At 39.5% G+C, this 20,029-nt stretch overlaps 1 protein-coding gene across 1 annotated transcript in view; it reads right to left on the bottom strand.

The window, feature by feature from the left end:
- Window positions 1-923: 923 nt before the first annotated feature.
- SLC25A32 (solute carrier family 25 member 32) overlaps window positions 924-20,029 on the bottom strand; it is a 32,556-nt gene continuing 13,450 nt past the window's right edge. The window contains exons 2-7 of the mRNA XM_061439230.1: window positions 9,172-9,322; window positions 6,821-6,906; window positions 5,322-5,482; window positions 4,340-4,453; window positions 3,884-4,029; window positions 924-2,335 (exon numbers count right to left, since the gene is read on the bottom strand). Of these exons, the coding sequence (XP_061295214.1) occupies window positions 2,197-2,335; window positions 3,884-4,029; window positions 4,340-4,453; window positions 5,322-5,482; window positions 6,821-6,906; window positions 9,172-9,322 (797 nt within the window). The 3' untranslated portion in view covers window positions 924-2,196. The remainder of the gene's footprint in view (window positions 2,336-3,883; window positions 4,030-4,339; window positions 4,454-5,321; window positions 5,483-6,820; window positions 6,907-9,171; window positions 9,323-20,029) is intronic.

Raw genomic sequence — 20,029 nt, 5'->3', positions numbered from 1 at the left:
CTTTCTCATCAGCAGAAATACCTGCTCAACCATAAAGAGAAACATTCTCTTAGCATCACCAAGACAGCTCCTTAAAAGATAACATTCCTTCTTGATCTTATAAGGGGCCATGATGATGCTTAGATCTGGATTGTATAAACTGTCAATAATACATCACTTAAGGAACAGCTCTGTCTCAACAAGCTTCCAAAACTGTGCCTTTACTTCACTGTGAGAGCTTTCTGATATGCTCCTCCTGGGTTTAATCCTCAAATTTGACTCAAATAAAAGTTTCAGTTTCTTAGATTGACTCGTTTTCATACACTGACATATCATGGTGACTTGCTTCCTCACTTATGTCAATGTTTCAAATACTACCTCCTCAAAGAGACCTTTCCCGACCTCAACCGGCCTACGTGACATAGCAATGCTATTCCCACTATTCCTTAGTTACTTCTAGCATTTAATATCTGAAATTGTATTATGCATATTTTGATCACTCACAAAAATGAGCGTTCCCTAAAGGCAGGAATGTTGTGCAGCTCACTCAATGCTCCATCCTCATGTGCGGCAGCATACATGGATGGCACAGAGCAGCAAGGGGTGCTGTAACCATTGTTCAAAGGGAATGAATGCTCGGAACTCTTGCAGGGTTTGTAGAAATCTTCCATGTTCTTAATCTAGAACTGTAGTTGTTTAATGCTGATTCATCCTGCAAGTCTGTATGCCCTTAGAGAACAGGAATTATGCCTTATTAATTTAGGGGTACACAGGAGGCATTCAAATGACACTACCTCTAAAATCCCAAATGCCAACCCAACTTGTCTTTCCATACAGGGACTACTATCAGGATTTTATATGAATTATAGTTTAATTCAAAAGTAGGAAAATACATCACATTTATAATGCATTTCTCTGCATATAACAAAGTAAATACAACTAAGTACTGATCATTTCATCTTTATTTTTAAAACAAAGCCATTTTTAAAATATAAAAAATAGACCTCTTTTCCAAGAACCATTTAAATATGGCTTTGAAAACCACAATATTTTATTTACAACAAATAGATGGTAGTGCAAAAAAGCATTCATATGTAAATAAAAATTACTTACTGGAGTAGCTAATAGGTCCCCTTATATAGATACTAGATGATTGAGGGTATATTTGTTGACATTTGGATCATTCTGGCATCCTTTTGGGGCAGAGGCCTTTATAGACAATTACAATAACTCAAAATCAAGAATGGCCTTTAGAGTAATCTGTATTAAACCTGACTTTGAGCAACCAATGTAGATTGATCAATTATTTGGGATCTGAAACCACACATCTGAAATCTGAAGTGAAAGTTAAAACTTTTCATTTTCAGTTTGTCAACAAATATACCCCCAATCATCTAGTATCTATATAAGTTTATCTATTAGCTACTGATTTATGGTCAGGAAGGCTAAATAACGGCTGATACTGCCCGATTTTGTTCTGATTTTATAAATAAAAAGACAGTAAGTATCTATGCCAAAAAATAATAGTGGGATCCAGAATTACATTTTAAATTATGAAACCAGCCTCTGGGAAAAAAGTAGTGATGGAATGACAACACAAGTCAGATATTTCTCAAAGTAAAAGAAGTATATAACTTCTTGAATTTTTCAAACTTCAAATGCATTCCAGCTGAATTAAAACTAAAGCACATTTATGGAGGATTTATTTTCCCCCCACCAAACTTTCCCAATTCAAAAATGGTCAGGATTTGGGGAATATCTTTCACAGTAAATCTTTAACGTTTAATTTACTCTTCAAATATCAATGACATCTTTTAAGAGGCCATTTTCTTGCTATTGCACAGAGGTTGATTTTTAAAGCCAATCCAGGCAAATGAGTTCAGAAAAAGCAGTGCATTCTTCAAATCCATCCAGCAAATGCTGCAAATCAGCTTCTACTTGGACAATGAAATGGAGAAAATTTGCGAAATTCTCCACTTGGTGTCAATTTTACTGTTATGTTGCTGGCAGCCATTTCAGGGAGAGGTAGCCAAGTCCCATACCCATGGGGAAGGCAAAAGCAGAAAAACATAGTGAAGACTGAGCTGTTCTGTGACTTCTAATGATTATACACCAAGTTTGATTATGAGCCATGTTGCTGTGCAGTAATCTTCTGAGTTTTACGTCTCAAATACAAAGGAGCATGTTGCTGCCTTGGGCAGATGTAATTATCTTCTCTTAGTTTATGTCGTCTTTTCTAAGGCCAAGTAAAAAATGTGAGACATTTTCATATACCACAAAGGTAATACAGCAGGCTGGAGTCACTCGAATCAAATTGGGGGCAATCCCTTTGTAAAATCCACTGATGCCTTCTTTCCTTTAGAGAGAGAGGGAAAAAGAAAAAAAAAATATATATATATATATACACACACATACACACTTAATTTCCTACAGAACTAGTCTGAAGACACAGAAGTTTAGCAGACAGGGTGCAGAGCCAGCATTCAAACCTCTGGGATTTGAGTTCATGTTTTCAATGTCCTGAAGTAACAGTTTATGAACCATTCGTAGGGCTTACAATGCCTTTTGTGGGAATGAGGAAGAGAGGGCAGGGACACCTCAAGATGAACTAAAAAGCGCTTTAATCATAACCATCTTCCAGATGCCTTTAAGTATATGAACATATAGGAGTATTAACTGACCTAACACAAGCATTAAACATTTCATAGATAAATGCTCAGTTCAGTTCAGTTGCTCAGTCGTGTCCGACTCCTTGCGACCCTATGAATCGTAGCATGCCAGGCCTCCCTGTCCATCACCAACTCCCGGAGTTCACTCAAACTCACGTCCATCGAGTTGGTGATGCCATCCAGCCACCTCATCCTCTGTTGCCCCCTTTTCCTCCTGCCCCCAATTCCTCCCAGCTTTGGCTCCATCCCTTCATTCTTTCTGGAGTTATTTCTCCACCAATCTCCAGTAGCATATTGGGCACCTACCAACCTGGGGAGCTCCTCTTTCAGTATCCTATCATTTTGCCTTTTCATACTGTTCATGGGGTTCTCAAGGCAAGAATACTGAAGTGGTTTGCCATTCCCTTCTCCAGTGGACCACATTCTGTCAGACCTCTCCACCATGCCCGCCTGTCTTGGGTGGCCCCACAGGACATGGCTTAATTTCATTGAGTTAGACAAGGCTGTGGTCCTAGTGTGATTAGATTGACTAGTTTTCTGTGATTATGGTTTCAGTATGTCTGCCCTCTGATGCCCTCTTGCAACACCTACCATCTTACTTGGGTTTCTCTTACCTTGGATGTGGGGTATCTAGACAATACTAAAAACAGCACACACAAAAATAAAACTTTATTTCCTTCATGCCTATGGTTGGAATACGGCCTTGAAACTTTTCACTTAGGTTCTCAATACAGATTTACTGAAGTGAACTGAATTGAAATGCTGAATATTCTGTTCTGACCTTTTAGAATTAAAAAGAAACATGGGGATGTCTACCTATAACAGTTTAAGGATTCCCATACTGAAGACCAAGCATCTCTTCCACATACAGAAACAAGTTACTTGCAAAAGTCCTGATACCAGTAGAGATGTGGAGCCTTCTTAATTATATTAAATTAGGTTTTTTTTATGACTCCCTATGCTCAATGCCATCCAAGTAGTTTACAACACCTAAAATTTAATTTGTCAAAGCACTTTCACATATCTCATTTGATTTTTATAAACAACTCTGTTAACACAGAAATTCAAATTTTACAAATGAAGTCAAGTCTCACATAGTAAATGGGATATGTTCAGGAAGGAGCCATCAGCCATGTCTTCACCACAGACATGGTCTTTGCTATAAAACTAACGTCAGTTGGATAAGATTTATAAGGTACCTCCTAAGAGCCATTCTAACATACACGTGCTCTTACCTCCATGTCTTTGTCATAACATCCAATACACCATTGTAAAACATGTGCTGATCTTGCAGACGAGCTCTTATAACCTGGTAAGGGTATGTTGCTGCCACAGCAAATATTTTGGATAGTGCTGCAACCGATATATATTCTACTGTGCTCTAAAATGACAATATAAGACATTTTTTTTTTTAGATGGAATTTCTTTAAAAATAAAATGGGAAAACACTGAAGTGGATCCATAAGTGAAAACTGGTTTCCTCTCTTAACACAAACTCTGTTTTTAACATTTATCTGCTCTATTTTTAACATTTATGTGTCATTAGCCTATAAAGTATTTAGCTATAAATTAAATTAGTGGCCAAGTTGGTACTCATTATCATAGCAATACTACTAAGCATGATAAAATTTCCATCTATTAAATGCCCATAAAAGTAAATACCAATTTTTTTTTTTTCAAATTCATCTTACCAATTGTGCTTCTGGTAATCTATTGATATGTTGGTTGTATTTCAACTTCAATAATTCATATGCCATAAACTGAAGAGCACCATGTGATGTTCCAAACAACCCAGGAATAAACCCCTAAAAAAGATAAAGAAAAAAAGGCTAAACTAACCAAGTTTCCAAAGGACCACAGCTTACGGGGAGGGGAGTAAGGAACGGGTGACCTCAACGTGTGACTTAGAGAAATGGTCATTCAAAGTTTTAAACAGTGCTTCTCACCCACCAGTGTCATGATACTACTTTTGGTAATGAGGACAATGGTTTAAAGTACAATTTCAATGCAGACTTCAGTTTTCATAAATTGTTCTTTGCCTAAATTTGGCTTCTTCTCAGGACTGATTACAGGTCATTATGACCAACCTAGATAGCATATTCAAAAGCAGAGACATTACTTTGCCAACAAAGGTCCGTCTAGTCAAGGCTTTGGTTTTTCCATTGGTCATGTATGGATGTGAGAGTTGGACTGTGAAGAAAGCTGAGCGCCGAAGAATTGATGCTTTTGAAGTGTGGTGTTGGAGAAGACTCTTGAGAGTCCCTTGGACTGCAAGGAGATCCAACCAGTCCATCCTAAAGGAGATCAGTCCTGAGTGTTCATTGAAAGGACTGATGCTAAAGCTGAAACTCCAATACTTTGGCCACCTGATGTGAAGAGCTGACTCACTGGAAAAGACCCTGATGCTGGGAGGGATTGGGGGAGGAGGAGAAGGGGATAACAGAGGATGAGACGGCTGGATGCATCACCGACTTGATGGACATGAGTTTGGGTAAACTCTGGAAGTTGGTGATGGACAGGGAGGCCTGGCGTGCTCCGATTCATGGGGTCGCAAAGAGTCGGACGTGACTGAGTGACTGAACTGACTGACAGGTCATTCAGAACTCAGACAACAGAGCCAAGGGAAATTACAATTGTCAGCTATTTAGAAATATGTTGATGATAGTTTATTACCTTATACAATCCACGCACACCTTCATACTTATATATTTTCACAAGCGTATCAAACATTCCTTTATATTGCCGCTGTGAAGCATTAACAACACTATCGTACTGTAACATAAGGCGAGTTTTTGTTACCCATAGTGGGTTGGTGATGCAGAGGGTCATGGCTCCTGAAATCAGATTTAAATACTATTATTACTCAGCATACAGATACTTTCTCACTTCTGACAATCCGAATTAAGAACAGTCTGTTTATATAAAGAATGGGGGGTGCTTGGGGGTGGTGCCTACAAGTGTAAGATGTGGTTTCTGAGGCACAGACCTAGGGTTAACAAATGGATAGACATAGTTTTTGGTGGTCTTAAAAAGTCCTCCATGTAGTTAGAAGTAAATTTAAAAGGAGATAAAATGTAAAACACTCCCTTTGAGAGGTGTGAGGACAACAAAGATGTCCTGGCTCCTAAACCAGGTGTGGAGAATGGATGGAGGTCCTGGGAAGCAGACGCTGATGAAGAGATACAGACGCTTAAGAGGAGGACACAGTACAAGCCAGAGGGACTGAAGCCTGGGGAAAAGGACCAGGAAACCAGCATCTCAGCCATCTGTGCATGTGTACACATATACCCACCTCAACTGCACCACAATCTTCCTCAAACCCAACTACATAAAGACAAAAGTAATATTTACATTCTTTACAGAAAGTGACAAGTTTATAAATAAATGAGCAAGATAATTCTTGCCATAAAAAATCAATCAGTAAACAAGGAAGGGAGGTTCAAGAGGGAGGGGACCTATGTATACCTATGGCTGATTCAAGTTGAGGTTTGGCAGAAACCAACAAAATTCTGTAGAGCAATTACCCTTCAATTAAAAAATAAATCTAAAATTTAAAAATTTTAGTAAACATTCAGTAAACATTAAGAAACCAGGGTGGGGAAATTTCCTGATGGTCCAGTGATTAGGACTCAGCGCTTTTACACCTGGTGGGGGAACTAAGTGCTCACAGACTGCGTGGCGTGACATGATGTTCCTACTCCCCCCGCCAACCCCCAAACCACCAAGATATCAAGGTGTCAAAGCAGGACTCATAAGTCCCATTCATTAACCCTGTGCCTAAGGGACCACATCTTACAGGTGTAGGTACAACCCCTGAGCACCCCCATAAGTCTGAATATTATACATACACGAGGCAATTAAACAAGGCTACTAAATTGTTTAATTTGAAGATTGAAATCATACTTTAATTGAAGAACACTCTATCAAATCATCTTAAATCAGAGTCATAAGCACTCTAAATGTTATATCCTTTGTGCTAAGTAAAATTCTTGAAATCTACTCAGGGTAATCCATGAGTATACCTGCCTTCTAAGAAATTTCATGTGATAACTGATTAGCATAGTTAGAGGAGCATATTTAAACTCAGATGTTCACAGGGAAAAAGGCAAATAAAGAACAAAAGTGAACACCAAGTTGGAAGCTGATGTTTTATATTTCACACACCGCCTTACCAGCTTCAGCAGCTGAGATGAGATATTCTGTTGCCTCTAACCGTTCAGCTCTGCCTTCTGTCTTATATGACTTGATGGCATTGTAACTGGAAGAATAAAACAAAAACACCTGGATAAATATTTGAATGGGAGTCACAAAGCAGGAAATACCATTTTCAACTGTGGGTAATTTAACAATATCCAAAAAGTAGAAGTCAATGCATAATCCAACTACAAAATTAGACCTTTCTCAAATAATGGGTTTACTGGAAGACAACACCATCTCTCCCCCCAAATATGGAAGGCTGGCAATACATATGTAAAATATTTTCACCACACACTCAACTGTTAATCATAACAAAAGAAAACACAGATGATATCATGAGAGATTCAGAAATTACTACTGATCAGAGAAGGCTCTGTGGAGGAGGCAGCACTGAGCCAGGTATGGAGAAACAGGTGCAGCCAAGTATGGAGAAACCGGTATGGGGAAACAGGAGCATGAGTAAAGTGATGGGAAGTGGATGGGAAGACCTGGTTAGTTTAGCCACACTTGAATGAAACACTGACATTTCTGCTTTACTTGGCAGAAAACAGCCACAAAATACTTCTGAGTTAAGGGAGTTATCAATCTCCTTTTTTCTCTAACTCCAATTTCTATCTTCTTCCAGGAAGACGACTTCAACTAAATAAATCTTTCCAAACTTGACCAATCCATTTCATCATAAAACAAGTATATTGTTTTATTATATGATGATTTCAACACATTAAACCTTACATGGCTTGCCCTTACAAACTGTTTAAAGAATCCACACAACTCTAAAGTTATTAACACAATAAATTTTATACATACGGTTTCACCCATCTAAGCATTCCTTACAACTGAAAATAAGAAAAATATTTAAACAATATTAAGGCTGGTTTTTATTTTGCGTTCACTTACAAAACATTTTAAGGTTGGTTTGGATACTGCCATAAGATTATAAGAGATAAGGTAAACTACAGGACACAAAAGAGGAAAAGGCAAATATATCAGGAGAAACAGTGGAAACAGTGGCTAACTTTATTTTCTGGGGCTCCAAAATCACTGCAGATGGTGACTGCAGCCATGAGACAAAAATACACTTGCTCTTTGGAAGAAAAGTTATGACCAACCTAGACAGCATGTTAAAAACCAGAGACAGTACTTTGCCAACAAAGGTCCGTCTAGTCAAGGCTATGGTTTTTCCAGTGGTCATGTATGGCTGTGAGAAAGCTGAGCACCAAAGAATTGATGCTTTTGAACTGTGGTGCTGGAGAAGTCTCCTGAGAGTCCCTTGGACTGCAAGGAGATCCAACCAGTCCATCCTAAAGGAAATCAGTCCTGAATGCTCATTGGAAGGACTGATGTTGAAGCTGAAACTCTAATGCTTTGGCCACCTGATACGAAGAGTTGACTCATTTGAAAAGACCCTGATGCTGGGAAAGATTGAAGGCGAGAGGAGAAGGGGATGACAGAGGATGAGATGGTTGGATGGCATCACTGACTAAATGGACATGAGTTTGAGTGAACTCCGGGAGTTGGTGATGGACAGGGAGGCCTGGCATGCTGCAGTTCACGGGGTCACAAAGAGTTGGACACAACTGAGTGACTGAACTGAACTGAACTGATGTTTCCCTAAAATGCCATGTATTAAACAAAAGCCTCCCCATTCATGGATTCAGTTTCAAGCATCAGAGGCAAGCTCAGGGCAGCACACGCTCCTCCACCTCAGGGTTATAACACTTTGTTTCCTCACCCTTGAACACTCAGTAACTTGAATGTGGCTGCCACAGGCACTGCCTGTGGCTTCTTCAGTAAGCATCCACTGGCGGGTATAACAAATCGTGATGTCAGTAAAGGAGTGAGGAAATGAACGAGCTTTGAAGATGAAGGAGCAGGTCAAACAGGAAATAAGAAGAAACATGCCTCAAGACTCTTTCAGTCATGCACTGGTTTTGACTTTCTTTTCCCAAAGTGCTGTCCTGTGATACATGTTCTGATGAGGGCTGCAAGATCTGTCCACTTCTGCTCTTTCAACTTCAGTATGAATCACATGTATTTTGGGAAGCCACCTTCCTGATTCATCTCACAGAAATGGTTTCTGCAAGAGTGTCCATCTCATCCTTTTACCTTCTTCCTATTAAGAACTTTTCCCCAAACCAAATGCCTCTGATAAATGATTGAAGCTTACAGAAAATGAGACTAATAAGGCATTCTATGCTTCCTAACACTTGAAGTCAGAGAAACTGCTTAAATGACCATTTTGCTTCACCAACTGATTTTTTAAAAAATAATTAAAAACAAAAATTCCTTTTTATTTACAACTGTAAAATCTCCCAGAGCTACTCACAAAAAAAAGTAGAGTCCCCAGGATAAACCTGCACCCCACACATTTGGGGTTACTCCTTGGTAAAGTCCCCGTAGTCCATCAAGTTTCCAAATGGTGGTCAAGCAATGCAAAATTCCTTTATATTTTGGTCTCAATTCCAATCCGTCACTCACTGCAGTAAAGGATACACAGAGTTAGGTGGAAGCAAAGTTCTAGCTCTGAATTATAAACATATGTCACACAACCAGTCATATAAAGGAGGTTAATTCAAAAGAAAATCATTTTTTGTTGATAAAATTATTTTCCAGGATTTGACATTTTAAAACTAATACATTCATATATTTATCCAAGTTTTAAGTGCTTAGTATGCTCTCAATAAAAACTTGGATAAAAATATGAGCAGTGATAAAGAAAGAAAATATAGAGAATGGAATAAATGTTTCTGGAAATTCTCTTGCCACCATCCCTACCAACACACACATCAACAGAAGAGAAAGTAGAAAATCTCATCCATTCTTTTCTCTCAAAAGTTCTAAATTAATAAAACATGATAGGGTAAAACAAAAACTAAGTGATACAATACACATTCTATGTTTTTTAAATAAGAATTCCATAAGAATGTTTTGTAAGTTTAAAAGATAACACTTATTTTAAGTAACTTCTGTTTTATGAAAGATTCCACAAACCAAGAAGAGATTGAAAAGAGTAATACAGATGTAATATATCTAATTTACAAAAAAGGATTCACAAATAAGAAAATGACAAACAGTCCCTAAACTTTTATGGGCAAATTACATAAACTGCTGATTCACAGAAAATTACACACAGTCAAATGGAATAGAATGGACAGGCCAGAAATAAACCCACCCACTTACAGCCAGTTAATTTGTGACAAAGGAGGCAAGAATGTACAATGGAGAAGACAGTCCCCTCATAAGTGTGCTGGAAAAACTGGATAGCTATGTGCAAAAGAATGGAATTAGAACATTCGCTAACACCATGCACCAAAGAAACTGAAAATGGATTAAAGACCTAAATTTAAGAATGGATACCATAAAACTCTTTAAGAGGGAAACATAGGCGGAACACTCTTTGACATAAATTGCAGCAAAATCTTTTTGGATCCACCTCCTACAGTAATAAAAATAAAAACAAAAATAAACAAAGAGGACCTAATTATACTTGAAAGCTTTTGGATCCGGTAATCCCATTCCTTGGCAAGTATCTGGAGAAAACTCTCATTCAAAAAGATAAATGCACCTCAATGTTCATTGCAGCATGGTTTACAAGAGCCAAGACACAGAAGCAACTTAAATGTCCAACGACAGATGAATGGATAAAGATAATGATATATATATACACGCAAAGAGTCAGACATGACTGTGCAACCGAGCACACACACACACACAGATATACACACACACAATGGAATAATACAAAAGAACGAAATGATGCCACTTGCAGCAATATGGAGGGACCTATCATACTAACTGAAGTCAAAGACAAACATCATATGATATTGCTCACATGTGGAATCTAGAAAAATGATACAAACCAACTTATTTACAAAACAGAAATAGACTCAGACTTAGAAAACAAACTTGTGGTTACCAAAGGGGAAAGGTGAGGGTAAGGGGTAAATTAGAAGGCTAGGATTAACATACACATACTACTGTATATAAAATAATCAACAAGGACCTAAGGGTGGAGCACAGGGAACTCTACTCAATACTCTTTAATAACCTATATAGAAAAAGAATAGATACATGCATACGTATGTAACTGAATCACTTTACTGTACACCTGAAACTAACACAATGTTGTAAGTGAACTATATTCAATATAAAATAAAAAAAATTAAAAAAGGATATCACACATACAACATGAGAAATTAAGCAAATATTTTATAAATGGAGTATAACCTCTAAAAACTGTGAATTACTATATTGTACACCTGTAATATATAATATTGTATTCGATAAAAAAGCACTGAGTTTTCAACCTCACCAATAAAATACAAATTAGATAAGGTAGATTTTTCTCTTTTCTTACCTTCAGAATTAAAAGAGCTTTATGATTTGTTATAGGGAAATTTCCATGGCCTTTTGGAGAGAAGTTTTACACTATCTAATAAGATGCTTACTCCTTGGAAGGAAAGTTATGACCAACCTAGATAGCATATTAAAAAGCAAAGACATTACTTTAAGGCTATGGTTTTTCCAGTAGTCATGTATGGATGTGAGAGTTGGACTATAAAGAAGCTGAGCGCAGAAGAATTGATGCTTTTGAACTGTGGTGTTGGAGAAGACTCTTGAGTTCCTTGGACTGCAATGAGATCCAACCAGTCCATCCTAAAGGAGATCAGTCCTGGGTGTTCATTGGAAGGACTGATGCTGAAGCTGAAACTCCAATACTTTGGCCACCTGATGCGAAGAGCTGACTAATTTGAAAAGACCATGATGCTGGGAAAGATTGAGGGCAGAAGGAGAAGGGGACGACAGGATGAGATGGTTGGATGGCATCACTGACTCAATGGACATGGGTCTGGGTAAACTGCGGGAGTTGGTGATGGACAGGAAGGCCTGGCGTTTTGTGGTTCATGAGGTCGCAAAGAGTCAGACACTACTGAGCAACTAAACTGAACTGACTGAATAAAAATTCAAATGCAATTATTCTTTGACTTAGAAGTTCCATTACAAATATATCCTATTTAAATATGGCCCCAAATTTACAAAGATACACATACAACGAGGTTCACTGAAGCATCTTCTGTGATGGCAAAAGTGAAAGTAATTTCAATATCCAAAAACAGGGAAATGTTTAGATAAATTATGATATATTTATACTGTGGACTACTCTAAGTATTCAGAAAGATTGACAGCTATAAAAGGAATAGACTGAAACACTGCATGTGGTTAATAGTAGCTATCTGCAGAGAATGAGACTGGTTATGAGTAGTTACAGGGGAAGAATGATAACGACAATTCAACAATACAAATTCGACGATGTAAAGTAAACAATGATGACGTACCTTTTGTAATAAAATAAAACGAAGCAGGTCTAGGGAAAACTTTTTAACTTTTATTTCTGTTACCCTTCACCCAAGAACATTTTCAGATGCTTCACATCTCCAATAGAAGTACTTTTTAAAACCTTCTTCATGTAATAAATATTAAACTAGCATACAATTGGGCTTCCCTGATAGCTCAGTTGGTAAAGAATCCGCCTGCAATGCAGGAGACCCTGGTTCGATTCCTGGGTTGGGAAGAACCACTGGAGAAGGGATAGGCTACCCACTCCAGTATTCTTGGGCCTCCCTCGTGGCTCAGCTGGTAAGGAATCTGCCTGCAGTGTGGGAGACCTGGGTTTGATCCCTGGGTTGGGAAGATTCCCCTGGAGAAGGAAAAGCTTCCCTGGTGGCTCAGATGGTAAAGCATCTGCCTGCAATGTGGGCGATCTAGGTTCGATAACTGGGTTGGGAAGATCCCCTGGAGAAGGAAATGGCAATCCACTCCAGTATCCTTGCCTGGAGAATTCTATGAACAGAGGGGCCGGATGGGCTACAGTCCATGGGGTTGCAAAGAGTCAGACACGACTAACTTCACTTTCACTTTCAGCATACAATCATTAAAAATGGTGTTTAAAAAAGCAAAACATGTATGCTGCAGAACATTTAAAAAATATAGGAAGGCATGTGCTCAGTCACTAGGTCGTGGTCAACTCTTCGCGACCCCATGACTGTAGCCTGCCAGGCTTCTCTGTCCATGGAATTTTCCAGGCAAGAATACTGGAGCGGGTTGCCATTTTCTTCTCCAACAGGAAGGCATAAAGAAAATAAAAACCACGCACAATGCCACCACTCCAAGATGACTGCCCTTATTGTACTATATTTCCTCCCTTTCTTTTGTCTGTGGATACAAATGCCAGTCCTCTACCTCCAGACCAGACCCTTTTGTTGATCTTCAAATCTACATAAATGATGCAACTAACAAACATTGCAGCTTGAACAAATCCACAACTGAACTAGTTTTCTCCACCCCTTTTGAAGATGCTCTTATTCACTACTCTGTGTTGGTCAATAAACAGGGATTCTCTGGTAGCTCAAACAGTAAAGAATCTGCCTGCAATGCAGGAGACCCTGGTTTGATCCCTGAGTCGGGAAGATCCCTTGGAGAAGAGAATGGTATTCTCCACTCCAGTATTCTTGCCTGGAGAATCCATGGACAGAGGAGCTTGGCAGGCTACAGTCCATGGGGTCTCAAGAGTTGGACCCGGCTTAGCAACTAACACATCATCTATACAGATGCTCAAGACAGAAGCCTTGAGACTCCTCCTTTCACAACCTCTTACCAATTAAGACACCCTGTTGATTCTACACCCCAAGTCTTTCCTGGACCCGTCCATGTCTCTCAGTCCACACTGCTGTTGCCCATTTAGAACACCATCACTAGCAACAGAAATTAAATTAGCTTTCTTATCTCAGTTTTGCTGCCTCGTCCCACTAGTTGCACTGCAGGTTGAGAAAGACTTTCTAGAAATGTGCATTTCAATAAGTCACTTATTATATTTAAAACTATTCTACACCCCAAACAATAAAGAACATTATTCATTAACACATTACATAAGACCCTCCATTACTCTTCTGCCACAAGCCCCAGTCTCCTCTTCATTCTCTCTCTCTGTTCAACAAAGCTGCCTTAGGGAACTTACTGCATAGTACTTGGCTCACTGAAACCTACACTTCAAAAATATTTGATGAAAATTGCTAGAATGTTCAACAGTTTTCAGTACGTACACAGCCTCTGACCTTAAAACTTTGGCACAGGCTATTGATGGTCTGCTACAAAAACTCTCTTCCTACCTATTCCTTCACACAGGTAACTTTGATTCCTCTTTCAGGTCTCAGTTTAACAATCGCTTCCTTTGGGGATCCCTTCATTCCCTCTAGATGTGGTTTCCCATGGCATACCATACATTCCCTACCATAATAAAACACTCTTTGTTGCAATAATTTGTGGGATTGTTTGTTTTGTTCAATTATCCTGGCTTCTCATTGCTCTCTGAGAGCACAGACTGCTTTTTCATAGCAATATGGACACTCCAATCATTGTGCTTTGTGCATTGTAGGCTCTCAAAATATATGTGCTCAATTGATATAGCCTAAATGTCTTCCATTTCCTTTCCAGAACCAGAGTCCACTCTTCTCTACCATGTTCTGCCCTAGAAGTCTGATGTTGCCTCTAGCTTCTAGTTGAGTTGGGTTGGTGGTGAGCCCAGGCAGATGAAAGGGACAGAAGAGAGCAGATGCAGATATTAATATTTATTCTTGCAGAGGTTGCCTTTGGTAGGCTGCATTCTTCTACTGAAGGTCACAGTTCCTCTCAAGGTGGCCCTCTCTCAATGACTCTCCCTGTCCTGGGGCCTTTCAGGTGACAACAGCCCAAACTGTTTCTAGTCCCAAAATACTGCATTATTCCTTGCGGTTTTCCTATAAAATGCATTGTTTTTGTTCAGTGCCTTAAGTCATTCTCTTTGCGACCCCATGGTTGCAAGGTTTCCCTGTCCTCCACTATCTTCTGGAGTTTGCTCAAATTTATGTTCATTGAGTTGGTGATACAATCCAACCATCTCATCCTCTGCCACCCTCTTCTCCTTTTGCCTTCAATCTTTTTCAGCATCAGGGTCTTTTCCAGTGAGTCAGCTCTTCCCATCAGGTGGCCAAAGTATTGGAACTTCAGCATCAGTCCTCCCAATGAATATTCAGGGTTGATTCCTTTAGGATTGACTTGTTTGATCTCCTTGCAGTCCAAGGGACTCTCAAGAGTCTTCTCCAGCACCACAATTTGAAGGCATCAATTCTTTGATGCTCTCTTCTTTATGGTTCAAATTTCACATTTGTACATGTCTACTGGAAAGACCATAGGTTTGACTATACAGACCTTTGTCAGCCAAGTGATGTCTCTGCTTTGTAATACACTGTCTAGGTTTGTCATAGTTTTTCTTCCAAGCAGAATCTTTTAATTTCATGGTTGCAGACACTATCCACAGTGATTTTGCCATGAAATGATGGGACCAGATGCCATGATTTTAGTTTTTTGAACGCTGAGTGTTAACCAGCCTCTTCACTTTCCTCTTTCACCTTCGTCAAGAGCCTCTGTCATTCCTTTTTGTTTTCTGCCGTTAGGGTGGTGGTGTCTGCATATCTGAGGTTATTGATATTTCTCCCTGCAGTCTTGATTCCAGCTTGTGATTCATCCAGTCTGGCATTTTGCATGATGTTCTTTCCATATAAGTTAAATAAACAGGGTGAGAACATACAGCCTTGTGCTACTAACCTGCTTACATCTTCGCTGCACTTACATCTTTTTGCTGCACTCAGTATGCCAGCAAATGTGGAAACTCAGCAGTAGCCACAGGACTGGAAAAGCTCAGTTTTCATTCCAATCCTAAAGAAGGGCAATGCTGAAGAATTTTCAAACTACTGGGCAATTGCACTCATTTCCCATGTTAGTAAGGTTACGCTCAAAATTCTTCAAGCTAGGCTTTAGCAGTATGTGTATCAAGAACTTCCAGATGTACAGCTGGATTTAGAAAAGGCAGAGGAATCAAAGATCAAACTGCCAACATTCACTGGATCATAAAGAAAGCAAAGGAATTTCAGAAAAATATCAACTTCTGCTTCACTGACTACGCTAAAGCCTTTGACTGTGTGGATCACAACAAACTGGAAAATTTATCGAGAGATAGGAATACCAGACCACCTTACCTGTCTCCTGAGAAGCCTGTATTTGGGTCAAGAAGCAACAATTAGAACCTTACATAGAACAACTGACTGGTTCAAAACTGGGAAATGAGTACAACAAGGCTGTATATTGTCACAGTCAATATATACACAGTCAACAAGGCTGTATATTTATTTAACTTATATGCAGAGTACATCATGTGTAATGATGGGCTGGATGAAGCACAAGCTGGAATCAAGATTGCTGGGAGAAATATCAACAACCTTAGACATACAGATGATACCACTCTAATGGCAGAAAACGAAGAGGAACTAAAGAACCTCTTGATGAGAGTGAAACAGGAGAGTGAAAGGCTGGCTTAAAACTCAACATTCAAAAAAGTAAGATTATGGCATCTGGTCCCATCACTTCAAGGCAAACAGAAGAGGAAAAGGTAGAAGCAGTGACAGATTTTCTTTTCTAGGGCTCCAAAGTCACTGTGGATGGTGACTATAGCCATGAAATTGGAAGATGCTTGCTTCTTGGAAGGAAAGCTGTGACAAACCTAGACAGCATATTAAAAAGTAGAGACAGCACTTGTCCAACAAAGGTCCATATAATCAAACCTATGGTTTTCCCAGCAGTCATGTATGGATGTGAGAGTTGGACCATAAAGAAAGCTGAACACTGAAGAATTGATGCATTTGAATTGTAATTTTGGAGAAGACTCTTGAGAGTCCCTTGGACTGCAAGGAGATCAACCAGTCAATCCTAAAGGAAATCAACTTTGAATATTCATCCGAAGGACTCCGACACTTTGGCCACCTGATGTGAATAGCAGGTTCACTGGAAAAGACCCTGATGTTGGGAAAGATTGAAAGAAAAAGGAGAAGAGGGTTGCAAAAGATGGGATAGTTATAGGATCACTGACTCAATGGACATGAACTTGAGCAAACTTCCGGAAACAGTGAAGGACAAGGAAGCCTGCAGTGCTGCAGTCCATGGGGTCGCAAAGAGTCAGATATAACTTAGCCACTGAACAACAATGCTCCAACAGCTATCCTATTTTGAATGTGTCTTCTGTTTCCTACAGGGAAATGGAATGAAAGAGAATTCCAGATTTATAATACTGATTATGTTTTTATAAAATAAATATATGGTAAAATAGGATTTCCAAAAGATCCCCCCGTTCCCCCCAAAAAAGATTTCTAAAGCCTTTCAAAACTAAGATCTGAACAACGATATGATGGTGCTGCCTCTCACAGATATCCCATCATTCGTACAAACAGCCCTCTGGCTGACATGTGAATTGTTTTTTTCTCTTTGCTATTATCGAAAGGTCTCTAAAGAATATTCTTGTCAACAATTTGCACAAATCCTTATATACTTAGAAGGGGAATTAGAAGGGGTTAAAGGGTATAAATTTAAGGTTACAAATTTCACACTGAAAACTGTCCCCCCAGAAAATTTATACAAATTACAGTCCACTAGTCATATCCAGGCATGCCTAATTCAGTGTGCCCTTGCCACTACTTTTGTGCGTACTGCACCCTGGCAAAGAGACACTATATACCAATGCCAGGCAAAGGGGGAAAGCCAGTTTCTTTCATCATTAACCTAACAATGTTACACCATGAAGTGAGATAAAGTACACTAGGCTTTGTTAGTGAGAGGGTAACAGGCAGGAAGGCCAGGGGTCTCCAAATAGAGGAAATAGCCTGCAAGTGTCAGACATTTTTATCTCTCTTAAGCGGCAGGAGGAAACAAACTAGCAATATTTTTTCCTTCTCTATACAAATTTAAAGGGAGGTTTCTCTTAAAATATTGTGTTGCCATAATGACACCCGGCTTCGCCTGAAGTTAGCTATTCTTGAGCCTAGAGATAACCAATGCCTTTTTCTTATGGAAATGTTTGTCTTAAGCTATGCTAATATACTATGCCTTTACCCCAAACTCTGTCTCCAACTCGGTTCCGCCTCTTGGCCCAGAACCTACTTGACAAACCAGTATGGATATTGTTCCCCTAATCTATGTAAATGAAACTATTTGTATGGTGGTCTGCCCTTCTTCAAGATTCAAGTTAATCATTTTATGGCCCAGGATAAACCATTTGGTGCCAAGATTATCCCAAAATGCATCTTATAATGGGTGAGGGGCCTGGTGCCATTCTGAATTTTAAGACATTCCTTTCTTTCATTAACAGACTGCTAGTGACTATATAACATCCCTCTAAAGACTAGCAGGGGGGTACTCTTTCTGCCCCCTTCTGATGCCTATGTCAGAAGCTTTCTCTATCTCCTTTATACTTCAATAAAACTTTATTACACAAAAGCTCTGAGCTATCAAGCCTCGTCTCTGGCCGCGGATTGAATTCTTCTCCTCCGGGGGCCAAGAATCCTGGTGTATTCGCGTGATTCAACAACAACCTTTCATTAGAAGACCCAGGTTTTGATATTTAACTTCCCTCATTAGCTACCTGGTGTTTTCTTCCTGAGCTTTAGAATCCTCAGCTAAAGCTTTAGCATTCTTAGGCCACAGGACTGGAAAAGGTCCGTTTTCATTCCAATCCCAAAGAAAGGCAATGCCAAAGAATGCTCAAACTACCGCACAATTGCACTCATCTCACACGCTAGTAAAGTAATGCTGAAAATTCTCCAAGCCAGGCTTCAGCAATATGTGAACCGTGAACTTCCTGATGTTCAAGCTGGCTTTAGAAAAGGCAGAGGAACCAGAGATCAAATTGCCAACATCCGCTGGATCATGGACAAAGCAAGAGAGTTCCAGAAAAACATCTATTTCTGCTTTATTGACTATGCCAAAGCCTTTGACTGTGTGGATCACAATAAACTGTGGAAAATTCTGAAAGAGATGGGAATACCAGACAACCTGATCTGCCTATTGAGAAATCTGTATGCAGGTCAGGAAGCAACAGTTAGAACTGGACATAGAACAACAGACTGGTTCCAAATAGGAAAAGGAGTATGTCAAGGCTGTATATTGTCACCCTGCTTATTTAACTTATATGCAGAGTACATCATGAGAAACGCTGGACTAGAAGAAACACAAGCTGGAATCAAGATTGCCGGGAGAAATATCAATAACCTCAGATATGCAGATGACACCACCCTTATGGCAGAAAGTGAAGAGGAACACAAAAGCCTCTTGATGAAAGTGAAAGTGGAGAGTGAAAAAGTTGGCTTAAAGCTCAACATTCAGAAAACGAAGATCATGGCATCCGGTCCCATCACTTCATGGGAAATAGATGGGGAAACAGTGGAAACAGTGTCAGACTTCATTTTTTGGGGCTCCAAAATCACTGTAGATGGTGACTGCAGCCATGAAAGTAAAAGATGCTTACTCCTTGGAAGGAAAGTTATGACCAACCTAGACAGCATATTCAAAAGCAGAGACATTACTTTGCCAACAAAGGTTCGTCTAGTCAAGGCTATGGTTTTTCCTGTGGTCATGTATGGATGTGAGAGTTGGACTGTGAAGAAAGCTGAGTGCCGAAGAATTGATGCTTTTGAACTGTGGTGTTGGAGAAGACTCTTGAGAGTCCCTTGGACTGCAAGGAGATCCAACCAGTCCATTCTAAAGGAGATCAGCCCTGGGATTTCTTTGGAAGAAATGATGCTGAAGCTGAAACTCCAGTACTTTGGCCACCTCATGTGAAGAGTTGACTCATTGGAAAAGACTCTGATGCTGGGAGGGATTGGGGGCAGGAGGAGAAGGGGACGACAGAGGATGAGATGGCCGGATGGCATCACTGACTCGATGGATGTGAGTCTGGGTGAACTCTGGGAGTTGGTGATGGACAGGGAGGCCTGGTGTGCTGTGATTCATGGGGTCTCAGAGTCGGACATGACTGAGCGACTGAACTTTAGCATCCTCTTTTATAAAAAAGTGGGAATAAATATTCCCTACCTCACAGGTTGTTGTGAGTTTTATAAAAGATAAGTTTAAAGGGATGTAGCTGAGTGGTTCTCAAGAAATGTTTTGCTGTGTACTTTATAATCTTTCTGGTGGTTCCCTTGGATTTATTGGCTCTCATTTTCCCGTATTAAATGCCTTCTAAGTAAGTTTTCCTTTCAATAAGCTCACAAAACAATTTTTCTTTTGAGATTAAAAAAAACAAAACAAAAAGAAATCACACAAAA

The sequence above is a fragment of the Bos javanicus genome, chromosome 14, assembly GCF_032452875.1.
Source record: "Bos javanicus breed banteng chromosome 14, ARS-OSU_banteng_1.0, whole genome shotgun sequence".
Classification (NCBI taxonomy): Eukaryota; Metazoa; Chordata; class Mammalia; order Artiodactyla; family Bovidae; genus Bos; species Bos javanicus.
The sequence above is the reverse complement of the archived record's forward strand: the minus strand, read 5'-3'. Positions and strand labels throughout refer to the sequence as shown.